At 39.7% G+C, this 22,186-nt stretch overlaps 1 protein-coding gene and 1 non-coding gene across 4 annotated transcripts; both read left to right on the top strand.

The window, feature by feature from the left end:
• Positions 1 to 7,390: 7,390 nt before the first annotated feature.
• p2ry6 (pyrimidinergic receptor P2Y6) lies at positions 7,391 to 21,872 on the top strand. 3 transcript variants are annotated; one of them, XM_030067927.1, is made up of 3 exons: positions 7,391 to 7,463; positions 18,684 to 19,144; positions 19,955 to 21,872. In XM_030067927.1, the coding sequence occupies exons 2-3, from the start codon at positions 18,702 to 18,704 to the stop codon at positions 20,625 to 20,627; spliced, it is 1,116 nt and encodes a 371-aa protein (XP_029923787.1). In that variant the 5' UTR covers positions 7,391 to 7,463; positions 18,684 to 18,701; the 3' UTR covers positions 20,628 to 21,872. The 3 variants fall into 3 exon arrangements, with proteins under 3 accessions (XP_029923787.1, XP_029923789.1, XP_029923788.1); XM_030067929.1 differs by lacking the exon at positions 7,391 to 7,463 and adding an exon at positions 8,198 to 8,265; XM_030067928.1 differs by lacking the exon at positions 7,391 to 7,463 and adding an exon at positions 10,219 to 10,233.
• Positions 12,930 to 13,002, top strand: trnaa-agc (transfer RNA alanine (anticodon AGC)). Its single transcript has one exon. It is a non-coding gene; the product is annotated as a tRNA-Ala (tRNA).
• Positions 21,873 to 22,186: the final 314 nt, after the last annotated feature.

The raw sequence follows: 22,186 nt of genomic DNA, 5'->3' as shown, positions 1-22,186 counted from the left end.
GACCTGAAAATGGCTGTGCACCGATGGTCCCCATCCAACCAGACCGAGCCTGAGAGGATCTGCAAAGAAGAATGGCAGAAAATCCCCTAATTCAGGTGTGCAAAGCTTGTTGCCTCATACCCAAAAAAGTATTGAGGCTGTAATTGCTAACGGTCTGAATATTTATGACAATGTGATATTTCAGTTTTGCCTTTTTAAGAAATTTACAAAAATTTCTTAAATTCTGTTTTCACTTTGTCATTATGGGGTACTGAGTGTAGATTAATGAGAGAAAAAATGAATTTAAATTGTACCATCAGGCTGCAACAAAACAAAATTGAAAAAAGTGAAGGTGGTCTGAATACTTTCTGAATGCACTGTATCTATCTATATTTCCTCTTTCACTTTCACTCACCCTTCTTGTTCTTTCTTCTCTTTCTTTCTCAGTCACATTCAAACTAACTTTTGTTTTGTTCTCTGAGGCCTCACTATTGTCAGTGATGGTTAGTTCAAAGACACTGTGGAGCCACAAAGACAAGCAGTATTTCAGATCAGGGGTGTCACCTCACACTCTGAGAGGTAGAAAGCTTTAAGTTGTGAACAACCGTCTCTCTTCAGAGCAAATGAGCCAAACATTTGTGAGTGAGTGTACCATGAGCAAGCGAGAGGTAATGAGTGTTGATGGTGATGACTACAGTGGTCCTACAGGTTCATTATTGACTTGCTAATGACATTATTGTCATATTGCTTCCTCCCCTGATATCTGAAAGGATCCACATGGCCCCGCAGTATGAAATCGAACCTTCCCCCAGTGGATTCAACGGTGGCTACTTCAAAAAGGGATGATATGTGCTTCTGATTTGTCTTTATCTCACTTGTGCATTTGCTGATTTGTCTCAGCATGTGTTGTTAATCCTGTATGTAAACATTTCATCTGATATTTGGAGGCCATTTCACATGTTGCCCTTTTTCATCTGTGTCTGAGGTTTGTTTCAGTTGTTTCAGCTTAAAAGTTTATCATCTTTATTTTTTTCTTTTATTCTATCTTGCTGTGGACAAGGTCAAGCTTTAAGTTAATCCATATTGCACTCATATAAAGTAGAAATATCCACTGACATATCAAAAGCATAATCCGATTAAGACTCAAATCACAGTATAGATACAATTGCAATTTTAACATGCATGTGAAAATATTTTATAAGCATTACGATCAATCCTTTTTATTTGGTTATACTGAATGTGCCACATGCAGCCCAGTACACAGTTAAACTTCTCGAACATTGTTTTTCACCATTTCTAATAATACACACTGAGGTAATAAGATGTCTGCGGATTCAAGAATCGAGAAAATAATAAATTTGGATGTTTAATGTTCCTGTATAAATAAAGCATAGACAATACCAGCAAAGTCTGTATCATTTTTCGATCTCTGGCATTCTCATTCTCACTTGTGTGTTTTCCTCAGGAATTTCCATCTGATATCGCACCTCTGTGATCAGTGGCACTTAAAAGCATGGCAGTACAGAATAGATTACTTAAGTTATGAATATGCATGTTTGGTTAAGGGGTGGTGACCCCACATAAACTGTACTAGAGTTGTCTGGCCAGAAACATTCACACTATGTCAGTCATGCATTCAGCTGATAAGGACAAAACACACACTGCCGTTAGCAAGATGCCCAGTAAAACATAATGTTCTGCTGCTACTCTAACTCAGGGAAACTGGTTCCCCTATCCCTCTCACACATATATAGACACAGAGTATACATACACACTTTGTTTTGACATAAAAATGTGGTATTGATTGGGACAGGTGTTCTGGAAATAACACATTGCTTCAAAAACATTCAAAGGCTCAGGTACATAAACCCAGAGGGCATGAGGGGATCTTTTAGGGTTGTGTTACTGTGTGAAATCACACACACTCTCAAGCAATTCGCATAGAATACACAGAATACTTTGTAGCGTCAGGTACACGAACTGCACAGTGAACTAAGCGATGGCTGGTCAGTGATTCTTGTGGGAAAACAGACGCACAGGGGCATTTAGCCATTTGACAGACAGTGCACAATAACTTTCCAACACATGTACAGTGTGTACATGTCACAGGGTATCAGTGACATTTTTACAGTACAGCCATAGAATAGAGCAGCTGTGAGCAACACCGCCACAGTGCAGTTTTATCATAACAATATGAAACAACCAAACCACAGAGATGCCTTATACTTCTTAAATCAAGTCCCATTTTGCTTGTGTCACATAAGTTATGCAAATTGCACTTATTTTTATGACCAAATTTTTTTATTGCTTTCCTTGGAAGAGAAGGCCATTCAAGGTCAAGAGTACAATCTCACAACACAGCACATGACACAAGGCAACAAAACTAAAAAAAACAAAACAATAACAACAAAACAAAATAACAGGAAACATAAATCACTTAAAGCTCATGACTCGTTTCAAAATCAGGGTTCATCCAACCCCTCGTAATATTTTAAACATCATATTAAAACCCTGTCTGCTATTATTTCCCATCCACTCTATCAAACTCTGTTTCAAGAGGCACAATCCGTCCAAAAACAGCTGTCCACTCAAATCAGCAGTGTACCATGCACTGACACAAGGGCGAATATTCAGCATTACAATATGTCATAGCCACTGCCAAAAAGGATCAACAATAGATTTCCAATAAAGAGGTTATCCACATATATTCACTTTAGATGTCGCAATCATTTGGGATAGCCACAGGGATCAATCTCATAATGAAATTGAAACCAAGCTCCACACACGTCACAGATTTTTCCACAAAACAAGCTGTACATGTACATCATTTCATGGGAAAAGAGGATAAATATCTACATACACTCACAGTATATCATAGAAGTGCAATTTTGTATTATTTAAGGGCTTTAACCGATTCAGCTGCCCATTTGCAGGAGATATTGAGGGTTCTTAAACAAGCACACAACTAGAAACTGCCATTAATCTAAATTGAGAGTGTGTGATGATCCCAAGTGTATGTTTTTTGCAGCTATAAAACTGGAGAGGAAAACTTTTACTTGCGAACTGTCAAATTGAGAGAGGCATCATCATTCAACAGAATAACATTGTTAATCAAGACATATTAATCCAAAGTACATCTGATAAGATAAATGCAGTCTGTGTCCAAAGTGATCCAACGGCGGGACATTCTCAAAATATGAATATGCTTGACAAAACTGGAGATTGTTAATGACATTTTATTCCATGCTCATTCAATTAGAGGCATTAAAATTAAAGGCATTTTTCAAATTCTGGGATGTAAAATTTTCATCGAGTGGCCTAAATGCTGAAAAACACACTTCACATTCCAGACCTTTTATGGCGCTATAATAAGGTTTTTCAGATTTGAAGGAACTCTCCTTTCCAAATATACTCTCCAAATATTTATAGACTCCACTTGGAGTTTGTCCCAAAATTCAGATGGCGGTGGAAGTGGGAGGACAGGGAAAAAAAGCTTCCTGTAGTTTGAATATTCATTTTTACTATTAAAATGTTCCCTGCTAGTGATACTTTGAAATATAGCCTGCAAATGGTAATGTGAAACTGACCCACTTATTCTTTATTATGGCCTGATACAATCTTTTGTAGCTCTAGATTATTGTTGTATTTCATGATGAATACATATCTATTAACAAATATCTAATATCTAGATGCCTTACAATGGAGTGTCTGTGCATTCTCAGTTTCCCACAACATTAAAAGACCAATGTGGCTACACAAACTGAATGATGAACCTCAAAAACATCAGAAAAACATATTTTATTTTCACTTATTTATTCTAAAACATTACATACAAAGGTAGCCCTTGTAAAAATCTTTTGCAACTCCACCTCTTTCAGGAGTTGTTTGTGAAGGTGCAGAGCGGCTGAATCACTGAGGCTGTCACACTCCTCCATAATCATTACGAAATCTGCAGATTGAGCTTTGAGCAGCTTGTTTCTAAAGGGAAATAAACTTTACTTCCCTTCCTGCAAGTGTGTCATTTTCAAGATGACAAATGGCCTCATTCAGAAAAATAGGTTTATTGGCTGCTGGTCAACTCTGTCAAAATGATTTAGCAGAGTATTTAGTAATCGATTTAAATTACTGACTCTGCTTTCTTTCTGTACAGCATCTGTATTTTTATCAATCTGTCTGTCTCTCTCTCTGTCTCTGGTTTCCTGTCCCCACTTATCAGTTCCTGTCTTTCTCTTTTCTGCCCTCACTGTCTCTGAATTTGTTTGACTTTAATGCAATTTCATTTGAAACTGAGCTACCTACACACTGCAGTTGGTAGTGTTTATACTCTTAAGTGTATAAAAAACTAATGCTATATGCATGTGTCAAGAGTGCAAACCTTATTGATTAATATTTCTGTATCAGATGTACCTATGGAGTATTCTCATGTCATACCGGTTCACTTGCGAAGAACTGATAAGTTGTCTTAATTTTTCATTGCAATTGATTCTGTGCCTCTGACCGTCTCACAATGCGGCTCAGTCTATTACGGTATTTAATTTCTGAGACGGCATATTTACTGATTCCATACATGCAAAGAACTGATCATGTGTACCGACGTGCTTTTCTCTATCGACCAGCCATCACTCAGCACGCCTCTCAGGATTTGTTAAAACGTGAATCCAACCAACTGACTTGTCAAACTCCTGTGACACACCCACACAAGCATGCAGACACACATATACCGTATGTGATAACCTGATGAATCATTGAAAAATAAGAACTGTTTCTTCCACGTTAACAGCAACCACACACACGCACTGAAACAAGTCAATACAACATTTGTAGTGACGCTACCCAGTGGCAGGCCTTCATTTGTTCTCTGGCTAACTGACAAGACTGGCAGACGATGAATCTAGTCCTCATGGAGGCTTTTAGGAGGTTTCAAACCAACGTTCAGTGCACGCAGATTGATTTTCCAGTCCTTGAGTTTGATGAATGGATGACTCTTTGACGGCTGAAAACTACATCCAGTGTATGGATGCCTTACAAATCAATGATTAACACACAGAAGTGGAGTGAAATATAACGGGGAGTGACACAAGAAATGAACTCAATCAGTTTTGTGTGTTTCCATTTTAAAAAAATCTGACATTGACACGTCTGTTAATAATAAATGAATAAACTATGAAGGACAGAGATAGTTTGCCTTCAATAACACAAAGTCCTCCAGCACGAGGAGCAGCCCACATGTGGCATTGATTCACTGGTTCCCGCATTGAAATGAACCACAAAAACAGTGAATAACACACTCTTTTTTTTTTTTCTCACAGTTTTGAATCATGGGAAAACACTCCCACTCAGGGGTCTCATAAACTCTGGGTCACAACCTAAAATAAAGTCTGATTCTGTTGTCAGTTTACACTTCAGGGTGTTTACCCTCAGATATTTTCCACACGCAGGTCTACTGTCCCTCTGAAGCAAAATGAAGACCAAGATCAGCTCTTCTTACATTTACTATTATCATTTATGTTCTTCATGAAAAAAAATTACACTGATTTTCACCCTTTTCACCCTGCAAACTGGTTCTGTTAATCCTGACTGCATGATCAAGATGAATAAAATAGCTCTTTAGTGCCAGATCCCAGCTGTAAAGGTAAAAATTTCAAACTTTTGAGAGGCCACAACTGCCAAATCAAGTCAAATATTAATTAAGCTTGGCGGGATAACTTAACACTTGCATCACTGGGAGACTTCATGATTCACTTGTTTCTTGAGATCCCAGTTCCCTTTTATATATACCCATCTCATCCAGCTCAGCCCCTCTCAAGGTGTTATGGGGAGCAATTTGAGCTTCATGGTGTGAAAATGAGCCAATATCAATATCATAGGGCTAAACGGACACAGGTTGTTAAATTATATTAGAGTTAATTATGCTCGGTTAAATATCACAGACTGAAATTAGCCTGCTGTCAAACATTAGACTAAAGTTTCAATTTAGACTTGGAAGAAAAAAGTCTGCTCAAGCCACATTTCTCCAGGTGCAGATAACTCTGATGGAAACCGGATACTGAGCAGGCTGCAGCAGTATTGACATATCAATTATGAGGGCTATAAAAGGCCTGTAAAATCCCAACAAACCGTATAGTGACACACTGAAACCAGTTCCATCACATACACTGACAGAGTTCCCAGCTTTTTAGATATCAAGGATTTCACCTCATTGCATTAGTACATGGTATTCATTTTGTTAAATAATTTTACACTTGTATAGATTTATATATAAATTTTACACATATACGCACATATAGATAAATAGATAGATAGATAGATAGAAATTTTATTTATTTATTAATTGATTAATTATTCTTTGCGTACTTATATACTTATATATACATATACTTATTTTCAATGAGTCTGAACGAAGTCTGACAGTCTCTGCCACCCATAATTACTAATTATACCTATAATCAATAATTATACATTATGAGTACACATCTATTTTATATATACATATTCTATCGATATGTTGCAGATATACTTCATTATAGCGTACATATCGTCCATGCAAAGGCTCAAAGGTGAAAGGTCCATAGATATTCTATAGAAATATTTTAGTAGATTTCATTTTTATTACTCTGTAGTGTATGCATAGAATTTTTCCTTTTTTTTTTTTTTTTGCTTAGATTTTTTTTTGTATTGATCCACTCAATTTATTGGTACTTGTGTTTAATAAAATTATTAAATATTTAAATATACTATACATTTCTCAAGGTGCTGAGAGGTGTGTTTTGTGTAGTTTATTATTGTCTCTGTGCAGTTTCTGGACAGGCTGCTGCTGGAACACAAGAATTTCCCAATTTGGGATCAATCAAGTACATCTTGCTATCGATCTATTATGATCTATCTATCTGCGTACAAGTCCGCATTAGGCTCACAGACCCTAATTTAGTATTTGGTATCTATGTGTCAGACTGTTTACAGCGGGACAGATGATCAGGACGGTCTGTGGCCTCTCACCTTGTGCTGTTTATTGAATGAAATGTCGGGACCACACAGAGACTCGCTTTGGGGAAAACAACACGGATTCACATCACAGAGAGGAAAAACACTAAACCCTGCCCGGGGGTTTCTACTGTCCTCGGATATCTCTTCTCCCTGCGCGTGCACGACAGACGGGCACACTCGTGCTGTCTGTGCCCGGCAGCGCCCGCACAGACTGGGAGCCTGCAGCGCGTGCGGCACCGCCACTTGACCGTGCAGCTGCTCCGCGAGCGGACAGACGACGACCTCGCGCCTCTCTCTGCACCCAGGTACTCACGAGAGAGCGGCTTCCAGTCTGCCAGGCGACACATTTTATATCTTTACTTGTTTATTTTAATATTTATCAGGTGTTACTTGTTACAAACTGAGCCGCTGTTTGTTGTTGCACAGGACTGACACCGGCCATGGTGGCATCGCCAACTTGTTGATGGTGTCAGACTCCTGATTTTGTGCAGCCAGCTAAGGTAAGTTTTTTTTTTTTATTTATTTATTTATTTAAATACATTTTCCCAGTGTTGCTGTCGTTTTAGAGGTGTTGAAATGGTTTCTTTATCCACACAGACTTACAGTTTGAGAAGTGGCACTTGACAGGAATGTGAAGTATGAGTCTCGGTCATAACGAGGAAACACGTTGATATTCCTTGATCTCGGTGCTCAGTGGCGACCTTAGCGCAAGCTAGCCTAATTAATGTTATATTTTTAAGCACGTGAGACCTTCTTGTAGATTTGCTGTTAAGTGTGCATTATGCCACCCTCCTGAAATTACTCATAGAATTACGACAGTTTGTTTTCAGTGAGGAGCAATACTATTTAACTTTACCGCCTTTTTAATTCATTCACCTGGCTTGACTCTGAGAAAAAAAAAATGAAAGCCACTTCACTGAACCTGCTCAGAGCCTAACCCAGGATGGCAAAACTCTCTCTGTGATGGAGGAGGACTGTTGTTGTTTACAGACTTTACTTGCTTCTGGGAATACACAGAAACATTTCCGGTTAATTCTAGTAAAATTATTTGATAAGAGCTTTTCTGTTGAGATAACATCGCAGCCTTCCTCCTCCTTCCTCTCCTCCTCAGTGTTTAAATCAAATAGATTTACCCCCAAATGGAAGTGGCACTCTTTCCCTGTCGTGCAGAGTTTACATGTGGGAAATGAATGAGTCATAGTCACTTCCACAGCAACAATGGTCAAGGTGCCCTTGGGCAAGGCACCAAACGTCCGGTTTTCTCCAGTGAAGCTGACTGTGGTTAAACTGGCAAGATTCCAGGTCTGAATATTTCTGATTTTATTTATATGATGTTTGTTGTGGCTTTAGTTAAAAGTCAATGTGAAAATAAATCTTGAAAGCTTTTAGACATTACGTGTAGGCATATCCGTTAAAATTATCCTGGGAATTGCCACTTTTCCCACAAAGTTGGTAGACTGTGTTTTTGTCAGTGGGGCAGCTTGAGAGCTTCTTGAGATCACAATGTAATGTTTTGACTCTGGTTTTTTGGCAGAGGCTTGTTGTGTGCATAAATTTTGATTAGGCTGTCCGATTATCCACATTAACTTTGCATCAGGAACATCAATCTGGTATTAGAGTTAATTCCATTATATTTTATAGGATAAGAGTAAGGACTATAAAGAGCATCTGGCCATTCTCTTTATGGTAAGATCCTACTGATTGTTTTCCATTTTAAAGTGCATTACCTTGATTTAATGTCTATTTTTTTCAGTAATGCAATTCCATTATAGCTATAGGTACAAAACCACCAGCGGCACACAGCCAGCCGTCTCACCACTCTGTATCTAATGTAAGGGGTGGCTGCAGTCAGAGAGCACTCAGCACAGTGTTATCGTGAAGCTGGGACATGCACCTCATTGATAATACTCATATCACAGCTTTTATTTTAGATTTAATGATTTATTATTTTGTTTCCATTTCCCTTCGGACAATAAAATGTCAATATAGTCACCATTAAATAGAGGTCAATTGAAATCCAACAAAACAATTCAAAGACAAGCCAGCCACCTAAGAATATGTTTTGCAAATCAAATGTTAGGCATTTGCATCATGCCAAGTGCAACAGCTGAGTCAGTTTAAAGTTATTCATCATGAGTCCCGAGGTCAGGCAAATAATGAGAGCAAGGGAGGAGATGATTGTGACAGAGAAAACATTCCCATTTCACCTTTAATGTGTCAAAAAAGCAGGCAGTGATGTGGAAAAAAGAAAGCTACCAGGATTTTTTTTGTCTCTGACTTTCAAACCCAAGCCTTCCGATAAGCTCACAGAATTACTTTACATGCCAAGTACAAAAAAATCTAAAGTAATTTGTTTAATAAAATACTAATAACTCATGTAACAACATACTGAGAGCAGAGTGTGCATAGTAGTATTTGCATATATACATGTATTTTCCTATAGTTTGAATGCAACTATGCTGTTAATGGCCCCAGTTTAAAAATGGAGATATGAGGTTTTCACACTAACTATATACATGTCACACTGTTTTCCCCATAGTTTTTATAGCAGCAGAGGGACTGAGCCCATTCCAGTAGCAACAAGTTTTAATATCACAGTCATAATAATAGGGGAATAACTGGGATGGACTGTGACATGTAAAGCACTGGCACAGTCACCCTGGGACTTTGGTATGATTTCAGTGTTTTCAGGGAAGATTCCTCTCTGTCACACATTAGTTAGGCTTCTGTGTGTGTTTTTTCTGCCTGCATGGGACCAAAGCACTAAAACACTGGCAATGACACAGACAGACAGGGTCAGAGAGTTGATGGAGTGTGAGAGAGAGGGAAATGCACACTGAAAAAGTTTACTAACCTAAGTTCATTGCACATGAGAAAAGTTCAGTGGCAGCCATACTGAGTGTACCAGCCAAATGACCACTCAAGAATGGTCCCTTAATGCGAATGCTCTAAGATAAGTGCTTCATCTCTAGTCTGAGCGCAGAAAAAAAATTCAACTGCAATACTGTAAAAGGTCTTGGTGGGAAACCATGGAGACCAAAGCTAATGTAAAGAACTACTGTATAGCCCCTAAAACCACTGTATAAATGCCATGTAGGACTATGTATTTGCACTCGGTTGTCAGTAAAGACATTCTACCCTGCCTTTCTGCTTTCACCACAGCTAAAATAACTTCTCCTATGAGCTGCAAACCCATGACAACAGCCACCACAGAGCACAGGCTAACTGCTACTTATCACTCCATTAAGCTCTCAATGTGCCTGACGAAAGGTGTGTACCAAGATGTTACAGTAGCTCATGCTTTGGTCAACATGTTTTTGTATCAACATGACCAGCAACCAGTAATAAGGAGTATTAAAGTGCCAGAACAACATTGGCAAAAGAGTGGGAAACAGAAAATATTTGTGTTTCTGGGACATTCATGTACCATTCATGCACCACAAAAAAAGAAGGAAGTCCAGTAACAGTCTAATAGCAGCGAAGCACAGAAATAGAGGAGGATATTTTTGAAAGTCAAAATTGTGTGTGTACGTGCACAGCCATTCTTGTAGGTATGATCATGCATTTTTGTGCGTGTGTGTGCTCGCGTGCATTTTTATGTCTGCAACACTAGCTTGATCTAATCAGATATCATACTTCTGCATTTCACCATTGCCGAAACAACTGTGAGAAAAACTGTACGGTGTGAATTTATCACCATTAGACGGCTTTTCTCTGCTATCACCAGAGCTTCATTCACCTCCCTGTGAGTGTCAAACCCCTGACAACAGCAACCTCAGGCCAGCCTCAACTGCAGCCCGCCCATTAGTCTGTATGTCTTTTGAAATCTGTGTGCCAAAACGTCACAGCTACTTGCACCAACATGTTTTTGTCTTCAAGTCGAAGCAAATTACTGCCAACAGAATGTTTTGTACACTGCATGTTTACTACCCTGTGTTTTTTCACTGTTGTGATTTCTGTTTGCTGTATTCTGCTGTTTTTAATATGCATGATGTTTCTATATATTTTTGTTTGCATAAGTTACTCAGCACTTGGTTTGCACGTGTTGTGAGTAACTGGCTGTATTATTTTAATGATCATGGCAGCAAAATTTGATCTCTGGCGCCTTGCTATCATACTTGCCTTCTTGCATGTTAGCCATGTTGACTCAATCTCAAATTGCTTTCCCTGTTGAAGGCATTCCTACCTTTCTAAATGTCTGTCACCATCTTAACATTTTGGTTGTTTGTCTTAATTTTGTAATATTTCCACAGCACATCAATCATTAGGTATGTTCTTCTCCTCTCTATCTAACCATTTAGCACCATGTATTTATTTGGTCTGTATTTGGTTTTATGGCTAATACAAGCATTGTGTGGTACACCAGGTGGATCAAGAAACCAGGCATGGTTATGTTAAAGTGAAGACTTTAACATAACATTTCAGGAGACAAGTCAGAAGACAAAAATAAAGGCAGATTAGTGTGGCAGAGTGCTCCCTTAGTATGTAACATTACAGGATTACGATTAATGTCTTTGCTCTCCCAGGAGTTTTGAGAAAGTGAGATCCTACTTAAGGGTTGATGTTGACTACTGTTGACTCTATCGAGCGGTTGTTGCACTCTGTTTTTGTCTGTAGGGATGTTGTTGATGATGTTGTTTGTGGAGCAATGGGCTTTTCCTTAACCCATCATGTGTCAATTAATGGCACAGCCAATTGTTTTGCAGTGCCTCATCTTTTACAGCCATGCCACCTGACACCTTTAGAACTAGCCATTTTAGATAAGATGATGAGTCAAAGGGTTTTTTTTCTAATTAAGAAAAATTGCCATGACTACATGTACGTTTGCAATTGTGTGTGTATCTGTCTTTGTTGGACAAATGAAACCATGTTTCGGTTTTATCTCAGTAAAGTTGGTGTGTGTGTGTGTGTGTGTGTGTGTGTGTGTGTGTGTGTATGTATGTGTGTATGTGTGTGTATGTGTGTGTGTGTGTGTGTGTGTGTGTGTGTGTGTGTGTGTGTGTTTCCATGTAATTGGCAGGCAGCTGAAATGAAACTGAAATTGCCCGTGCTTATACATGCATTTGTGTGAGTGAGTGTGTGAGTGAAAGGCAAGACAGTGAAAAGGAGTGAGCATGACTCACGGTCAGAGTGTTCAGACACTGTCTAAGTGACCAGATATTGGAAACTAATTGGACTTTTATTGCTCCCTCCCCTCTCACCATCTCTCTTCTCTTTTAGTTTACATCTCCCACAGGACAATATGTGTGTGTGTGTGTGTGTGTGTGTGTGTGTGTGTGTGTGTGTGTATGTGTGTGTGCGTGCAGCATGAAGGAAAAAAGAGTAAGACTCCTTCCCTCCATGCTAGTCACCCTGCTGTTTTAGATTTCATTTCCCATGCGGCAGCTCTGAAGCCAGCCAGGCTGATTCAGATTGGCTGCCACTTCCAATGAAACTAGATTGCTGTTTATCAGAGTGTGTCTACGTGCTAGTCGTATTGGGGTGTCCCAGAAAGACAGAATGCTTGTCTTTTGCATTGTTTATGGAAAGTGATACTTGTGTGTTTCTCAGGAAATAGAGGAATTGTTGTTTTTATTTTTATTATTTCAAACTTTTTTTGCACAGTATTTCTATGTGTACCTCTGCCTGCTTGCTTTCAGTCTTTGATGCACAGAGAGCAATAGGCTGCGCTAACTGCTAAATGTGTTGACATGTTCTGTGGGACTGGTCTCGAGTTGCAGTCACATTGCTGCAATCGTGGCTTATAAATAATCTTGCGACACCTTCACTTCTACCTTTTGGTAGGGCAGAGTGCAAACAGTAATGTGTCAGTGCAAGAGAGATAAATAGAGTGGAGAGTGAGTGGCTGGTAATATTACCCCAGTGTGCAAGCCAGAGCAGCCAAAGGAGAAGTGGGAGGGAGTGTGGGCAGGGCCTCTTGGTAAACAGCTTGTCATGTTGATGGCCTTTAAAGAAACCAGAGCACAGGGGAATTAGCTCAAATGGTAGAGCGCTCGCTTAGCATGCGAGAGGTAGCGGGATCGATGCCCGCATTCTCCAGGAAAGCTTTTGAGCAAATTATGTAGTTGCACACAAAACTAATGAGGATAAGGCTGCTGGCAACAATTCTCACCTAATATAGACAAAATTAAGAGTGGAAAGTGCACAGAGCAACAGTGTTGCCTGTATGAATGCCATATTTATAAGGGCTATGCAAGCATGTGTATCTAAAAACCTCTAACCTTTGCTCTTCCGAAAGTGGTGTATTTGATCATATATAACATGAACATGCCTATTTTTCGGACAGTGAATAATAATTACATGGTTGAAAGATTACTGGGATCAATCTCTGCATTGTCCAAGAAAGGCTTTGCATTGATGGTATGTTGTTATGGAAAGGCAAAACTGATCCCATAGAGCTGTAAAATCAACTTAAACAGGAAAAGTGTCATCACCACATTTACTGATAGACACTTGTCAGCTATGTTCACATTTAACAAAGCATGGATTTGGTTTTGGCATCATGACACAGTCCAACAGAACAATGAAAGGATTTATGAGCAGTTAATCCCAAAAACCTTTGTATTTCCTGCTGGAGAAAGGCGATCGATGTGGATGTCTTCACTTACATGTACAGCGTGTATTTTCTGTGGTGTAAAAGACAAGCCTGAAGCTATGTTAGTAAAACGTAAATGAAAAGTGTTGTAAGATAATTGGCAGATTTTCTCTTGTCTTTGTTTTTGTGGTTCATCGTCTGATTACAGTATTTTATGAGTAATAACATTTCTTCATCCAGTTACGCCATGCATAGTTTTATTTTATTTATGTGGGTAATTTTTAAACATACTCATAAAAAACACCTGGAGCTATAATTTTTATATTAAAAGATAAAACTGTAAAAAAAAAATCTGGCAGCAATGCTATATTGAAGCCATATATACAGAATATCAACTGAATTAGTGAAGATCTAAAAATTCAGTGCCTGTGTTCTCCAGAATGGCTTTGAGGTGAGGTTGTGCTGACATGGACACGGTATCTTGTCAACAGTCTCCAAACCACATGGCGAGAAAGCTGATGTCACAGAGCAAATAATCAAGTCCTTAGCTGTCATAATGGCGTAGCCAAACATAACACCATAAAGGTCACCGAGCAATATTTTAATTAGTATTTGCCCTCAGATTCACAGTGGTGTAAACTTGAGGTTTGAAATGTCATCACAACATGTACATCTTTAATTTATGATGTTTTTAAAATCTAGTCTGGCTTGTGTAAGTATAACTTTAATTAAACCAATAGTATTTCAGTGTAATTGACAGGTTTTCTCTTGCCTCTGTAATTACAGTACTATATGAATGACAGTATTTCTAAATCCTCTTGGGTGCCGCAGCGCTGTGTAGGATGTCAAGCTGACTGCTGCTGTTCCCAGTTTCTACACGGTAGTAAAGTTGAGCATACATACCGGGTTTCTATCTCAGATACATCTGACAGCTGGAAGGTGAATTAGCTACTATGCCTGACTGCTTGCTTAGCATGCGAGAGGTAATGGGATCAATCCAATGTTCTACAGGAGCTGCTGAACCTGTAGTCAGAAAATCAACTACATAAGCGTAAAGTACTGAAAATAGCACGCTTGGTGAGTTCAGAACTGTTGTCAGCGTTTTCTTATGCACACTGACATCATTGAGCCTGGAAATGTTTTGGCATTGCAATGACATAGCCACTTAGGACACTTAAAAAAAAAAAGCAATTGCAAAATTCTCAATAAGACAATCTGTAGTCCTTTTCAAGTAAAGTCAACCCTTATAGTATTCAGACAGGTAGCTTTCTCTTGCCAGTGTCCTTGTGTTTCATAGTCCTCTGATTACATTACTGAATATATGACACGTTTTATGCTCAGGTTTTGGCACATGCGGAGCTGTACAGGCCATATTGATCAATCAGTACAGTATAATCACGTAGTGTCCATTCTGACAGCATGTTGACCTGCCAAACCCATGTTGACCTGCCAAACCCATGTTGACCGCCTTTGCTTCAGGCTACAGCAAGGGTTGTACTTTTTGAGAGGGCTCAGAGTGTATGGGCTTGACCAGAAACATATGTATCTGTTCTACCAGCCTGGTCAGGTATGGGATACAGGCATGGTGTGGTAACCTCTCAGTACAGTTCAGATGTAGGCTTGCCTGTCTTGTTCAGATCGCCATGAAGGTCATAGGCTTAGAAAGAACACCAGAGCCCTTTAATCTATATACAAGCAGTCTGCGCTCAGAGGACCATGGAGAATACCTGCTGATGTATCCCAAGTCCTCTCTGAGTATGAGCTTTCACCCTCTGGCAGACTATACAGTGAGTACCCAAGTGGCGATTCAGTCATTTTAAAAACTCATTGATGTTTTCTTCCATTAAAATCTTAAAACAGTAAGGACATAATACGAGACATAGAGGCTTTAGTTCTCAAAGGGACTTGGTTAGAATGGACAGGTAGTTGTGTAGTGTGTTGTTAAGCAGTTTTAAAGCAGAACAATATGTTGTTTTTACTAACAGCACTTGAATATATGTATGAATACTAGTATGTAGTTTTTTGTATCACTATGTATCACTGTATGTCTGCATACTCTGTATGTAATATACATAATGATATTTGATAAGTGCAGTGACACTGAGTCCACAAAAAAACTCTCTAAAGGGAAGATACAGTACATCGTATTGTCATATAGTCATTTCTGCTTTTCCTAATAGCACTGTAGTTGAGGATGTACTTTGGGCCTCTTTCTCTGAAGCATGCAGGGAAGAAGGAATCAGCTAAAACTGGATATTGCTTGCGTAGCATGTGAGAGGTAGTTAGATTGATGACTGTATTTGAGTAGAAAGACCTGTAGAGGATAACTTTAACTATTGAAAAAATAGATGAATGTTGAGTATCTGATAATGGCTGACATTTCCATTTCTTTTCCATACTTTTCATACTGACTTAATAATCCTTTGCATATATCTGAATGTACTACTTTAATAAAAATCACAAAGAAAGAGTATTAAATCTATCTCTGCACTTAGTTTATTAGGAACAGTGTGCAGCTCATATATTCAGAAGGCTTGATGCTGTAATATATTACCACCACTCCCAGGACAATGTGCTGTCTCAGTGCACAGGAATCTCAGGCAAGTAATTGGGTCAGTAAAAATAGGTGAAGTGGTTTGCAACAGGCAAATTGGCATCTTGTCTCCTAATGGTTGTTCTTTTATGCTGACAAGGTTAATTTTGTTACAGTATTAAACCTACACAGTAGTCCAGACAGTGCTGAAAACAGCACACTATCCATGTTTAACTTAAGAATTTCAACTGTTGTCAACACTTGGAAACTGTGAACTGATATCACAGAGCATGAAACTACCATCTTAATGACACAGTAACTTTACGCTGACTTTATGCTTTGTTTTGCTTTTGTTTTCTCAAAACAAAAGCAAAGTTAAATACCCTTTAAATTGTCCTAAAATTGATCTGAGGTAACAAAAGGGAAATGGTGACAGGGAAAGAACTCATGGGAAAGGATAAATGGTGAATGTGTGTATTTTTTAAGTGTGAATGTGAATATCTAATAACTGAAAGCAAATGCTGAACATAAAACAGATAGATAGATAGATAGATGTACTTTATTGATCCCAAACTGGGAAATTCTTAGAGGCTATGAAGAAACACTTCATCCAGAGGCCACTGTGAAGTACTGACAAACACACCCAGTGATTGCTGTTTACTCTCTAGGGTGGTAGGAAATTAGAAATGTGACTAAAACACACACACACACACACACACACACACACACACACACACACACACATACACCCTGTCAAGAATTGGCATGCATGCACATGATACCGACTTTAGTTAGCAGTCTTTGGCGAGTAATACACATTCAATCATGAGTTTGAGTCTAACAAAAGTTTCTCTTATTTTCTCATTTTCTTTTGATCATAATTGTACAATGTCTGTTAAAGTGGGAACAAATTCCTCAGTCACCAGTGAGGCGATATGCTCACAGAAATGTATAACAGTGCTGCCATTAAAAGTGGAAATACAGTGATACAAAGGTATTAGTCAGGTTTTGTCTGACGTTAATATTTTAAAATATGAATGCATTTCACTTCTACATTTTCATGAGTCAACAATAGATAAAGCTGTTCCCCAAACCTCTTCCACATCTCTGTGCCTTCTTATTGGCATCGTGCAGCAATGCCGCAATCTCCAATCCCCCTGGCTTCCACTGAAATTATGCGTCACTATTTTCGACACACTTCAGTTGCACATGCACACAATTGAATGCACACACACACACACACACACACACACACACACACACACAGTTTGTAGCTGAGGGGATGTCAGTTGTGAAATCCATGAGTCAGAGTCTGAGACTGCCGTGGGGGAAGTGGCTCAAGCCAATCATTTATTCACCCACGTGATGCAATGAAAGAAATGGATATGATTGATGGTGGTGGTGGAGGCAGTAATGAAAAGAGTGGATTAATCTCTGAGTGTAACAGTCTTCACCAGACAGTATGAGCTGTGAGTGGGAGGCTAGACAGACTGCGGTGGTTTTCATAGCCTTCTACTGTCCACCGGGCAATAAGAACACCAAGGCTAAATTAACCCCTTTGCTACTCGTATCATTACCACAATTTGTTTTGTTTTTTTAGTGACATCCTATGAACCAGCATCTGTCTTCTAACACCCTGAAAACCATAAAGACTTGCCTAGCAACCCCCTAGTAACGCCTTAACAACCACTGGAAGTAGTGTACAGTGTAGCAGCCACTTGTAAACACCAAGAAACAACCTCGTAATAACCATTGGTATTTATTTAGCAGCTATGCAATAACATCCACCACATATCACCTAGCAATCACCTAGTTACACCCATGCTACCACGGCGACTATAACTGCTACTGTTACTGATGCTTATAACCCTGCTTCTTATCAAGTAACTTGATGGTTTTCAAATCAGTGTCCGTGGACCTTCAGGGGTCCTTGAGGGGCTTCCAAGGTTCCTAAGCAAAATGAGGAATTGCTTAATTTCATTATAATTTAGCTCACTGCAGATTGTAACAGTAACATTTAACACAAATCAAAACATCTTTTAATATCGGTGTCCCTTGGCAAAAGTCACTCCACAGCTTAACCAAAGTCTGAGCATAAAAGAGTTTGAAAACCCTTGCATAGGCTCACAGTTAGACAAGCCAGTTTCTTTAAATTGCCGTATTGGCTGCAAAATCAGGAGAAGTCCTACTCCAGAATGGGGTTTGCTTTATTGTGTTAATTAGTGTTAGTTATTTGAGCCAAACTCGCTTGAGCCACTGCAAGTCCAAACTGGACAAGGCCTGAGCTGATACATATGATTATTTGCCTGTCTCTGCACCATTATAATGTTTGAGAGCTTGATGATGTCAGCTGGGGGAGTACTGATCTCTGCTGCCCTCTGGTGGAGAACAGCTCTCATTCTCTTTCACAGACACACTACAAATGTGAAACACAATCTCACATCAGGGGAGGACCGCTGAGCATTAATTTGAGACTTTAATTTACTTCACATCTAGTGGTGCATAATTGCATTCATCTGTGCATAATCACATTATTACTCTTGCTGTTGATTCCAGTCCAGTACTCCCTGAATTCAGATTAAAACATTTACATTAATATCCAAGTAATAACCGCCTTATGTCCATCTGCCTCTCTGCTTCTCTCTCTCTCAGAATGTGATAGGAGCCACCATGCCACTGCTATCTGTCAAATCCTTCCCTACGGAGACATTCCTGTTGGGATCTTTCCCCTCCTCGGACTTCTACTCGTCAGACTTCCACCCCACTGAGCCCTACACAGTGGAAAGCTTCACCGCCAGTGTCAGCAATCTCACCAGCCTCGGCAGGTCAGTCGGCCCGCGTTGCACCTACAAGGAGGACTTCAAACGCATCTTACTCCCCGCCGTCTACAGTTTTGTCTTCCTGCTCGGCCTTCCTCTCAATGCCGCTGTCATACTGAAGATATGGAAGGCACGGCCAAACCTGTCCCGCAACAACATCTACATGCTCAACTTGGCCACAGCTGACTTCCTGTATGTCATGTCGCTTCCACTGCTCATCTACAACTATGCCAGCCATGACTACTGGCCATTTGGAGAGCTTGCCTGTAAATTGGTCAGGTTTCAGTTCTACAGGTGAGGTGTTTGACTGCTGGTTGATTATGAATGTACACATCTCTGTATGTTTTCTTTAGGGATATCAGACAGTTCATTTTCATCATCACGAATAATCTCAGAATTTCAGCTAATCTCAGTTGATCACATTTTTTATTGCATGTTTTAAATCAATCCAAAACCGTTTTTAATTAGATTTTTTACAAAGTAAATTAGCACACAACAAAATTGTGTTTTATAATTGTTGTGATTATTTCTGTCAAATCAAATGAAGTGCATTGAAGATTTGCTTTTTGATTTTTTTTCCCCTCTTACAAGTAAATTGATCTGTTCACTTATCTTCGACAAAGGGGCTGTCACAGTATTTTCAGTTTTACTTCGATAATACTTAAGTTCCTCTTTACTTGAGCCTGATATTCCTGTGTATTTTGATTTGTCAACTGAACTATCTAGGAATATTTTAAAGTGAAAGAATCATTCAGTGTCACCTTGGTATCCTTTTCCTTGCTCCTCACTGCTGCGGTCTGAATTACACAGTCTGAATATTATCTACGCAACACTCATGCTGCAGAGAGCACTGGCTCTTGATTACCTAACTACGAGTGCAATGAAAGCAGAAAATTAAAAATAAACGCAATTAATGCAATTAAAAAAAGAAAAGTCATGCCCCTAAAATTAATCACATGATTAACACATTCATGTTGAGAACCCTAATTGCTTTATTCTTTTGCTGTCCAAGGTACCTTCTTGAGATGTAACAGGATGCAGTGCAAAAGAATGCAGTACAGTACGCTTTGACATGTGTTTTCTCTCCTCTGTTTTGTCTCCCAGTAATCTGCACGGCAGCATTCTGTTCCTCACCTGCATCAGCATACAGCGCTATGTGGGCATCTGCCACCCGCTAGCCACCTGGCACAAGCAGGGTGGGCGCAGGCTGGCATGGTGTATCTGCGGAGGGGTCTGGTTGGTGGTCGTCGCCCTCTGTGCACCCACCTTCCACTTTGCTTCGACGGGAATCCAGCGCAACCGCACAGTGTGTTATGATTTAAGTCGGCCAGAACATTCCTTAGACTACTATCCTTACGGCATGGCCCTGACCTGCCTCGGCTTCCTGTTGCCTTTTATGGGCGTGGTGGTGTGTTACTGCCGCATGGCCTGCTTCCTGTGCCGCCCCGTGTCCTACCAGGGTGTCTCTGTGGCGACTGGGGAGAAACGTGATAAGGCAGTGCGGATGATCATCATAGTGGTGGCAGTTTTCTGTATCAGCTTCCTGCCATTTCACCTCACCAAGACCATGTACCTGCTGGTGCGCACGCTGCCTAAAGCACCCTGCGAGATGCGGAACTTGTTTTCTGTCATTTATAAAAGCACCAGGCCGTTTGCCAGCATGAACAGCGTTCTGGACCCAATCCTGTTCTATTTCACCCAGCCACGCTACCGCAAGAGCACCAGGAGGTTCATGCTCAAAGTCACCACCCTCAAGGACAAGGGCACCAGTGTGTGACGAGCTGGTAGGCCGTGTACCACGGCGGTAGTTCTCACACTCTGTTTGCAGGACCTGTGGTGGTTCTTGGGATGTTTTTGAGTGGTTCTTTTATGCGTTAGGTAATTTTTAGGAACAGTTTGCCTCATGCTGCTCCTAAAGCACTTCTGTGTCTCTCCTTGTGACAAAGGACCACACCCTCTACAAAAGGTCCAAAAAGGTGAGAAGTGCTGGCATAAAAGGAGACTGCTGCAGTCTGGAGGCCCTGCCGGCTGCTACCTGATGGTTGCAACTGTAGGCTCCTCAAATTGGAGCCAACACTTGGAGACATAGGAGGAGAGATTGATATGTGTTCTCTCTTAGGCTGTTGCTTCCATAACCTTAAAATCACACCAAACCAATAAGCCTTTGGATGTCCTATCCAGAGATTTCAAACATTCTGGTGACATTAATTTCTCATGGAAATTCCTGATTCATGTATGCTGTCCTTACAACATTGCTCTAACCTATATAATATATATAAAACCAGGTGTATCTTCCACTCCAGTCACTCTCCACATGGAGCTGCACATGCCAGAATCATTACATGCGATCATGTGTGTGATCTTGAGGTGTGTGTATATATAGACAAAGAGAGAGTTAGAGTGAGAGAGAGAGAGAGAGAGAGAGAGAGAGAGAGAGAGGTAAAGAACATGCTTATGAAAGAAAGTGCATAAAATTTAAGCATAAAATGTACCATGGCTCCAAGCCATGTAAAAATGTTGAAAACTGTCACGTATTTATGACTGCATGTGAAAACTGCATGAAGTATTAACTCGTGAATTTGTTATTTGTTAACAACTAATGAGTTTGCATTTCTGAAGGAAATTAGCAGGTGCTGAGAAAAAAATAGAACAAATGCAAAAATGGCAGTGGAAATAGTGAAAAAAAGAAAAATTGAAAAATAAAAATATGTATATATTTATTTCCATGTGAGGATTTTTGCTAAAAATTTGTCCCCAAATAATCCTGTTTTTTCAACCTTATCCAGCCTACCCCAAGATAAATTTGACCACTGGATGGTGTGTGTATCCCACTACTGTAATCCTACCACTCTAAAATTTCTGGCACACCTTTCCTTAAAAAAAGAAAGAAAGAAAGAAAGAAAGAAAGAAAACCTGCTTAAAAGTGTGATAAGCAAGTGTACTTCTTGTGAATAACGTTTTATATTACACAATTAAATATGCATCAAAACCAACAGGCTTACTGATTGGACTAAAACAGGGCATTGGTTTCCCCTGCATCTTCTGCAGGAAAATGTGAAGTGACCAGTAGAAATCCATTTAGAAATCTGTAGCAGCAGAGAGAATGCCACACTTCTTATCTGATCTGTGTCCCACATTTAAGATGCTCAACAAGGAAGGAAAAATGTAATTAAGGGGTTTTTTTTTTTTGTCAGGCTCCAAAATTAGGCTCAGCTCTGCGGTTTTCTGCTTCCTGTGTGTGTGTACCCTTCCCAAGAAAGGGGAGGGGAGAGTTTGTGTGCCAAGCATCACCTCTGCTGATGTAAAGCAGTGATTGATAATTATGTTTATCAGAAG

This window comes from Myripristis murdjan, chromosome 13 (genome assembly GCF_902150065.1).
Source record: "Myripristis murdjan chromosome 13, fMyrMur1.1, whole genome shotgun sequence".
NCBI lineage: Eukaryota > Metazoa > Chordata > Actinopteri > Holocentriformes > Holocentridae > Myripristis > Myripristis murdjan.
This window is presented reverse-complemented; position numbering and strand designations above follow the sequence as displayed.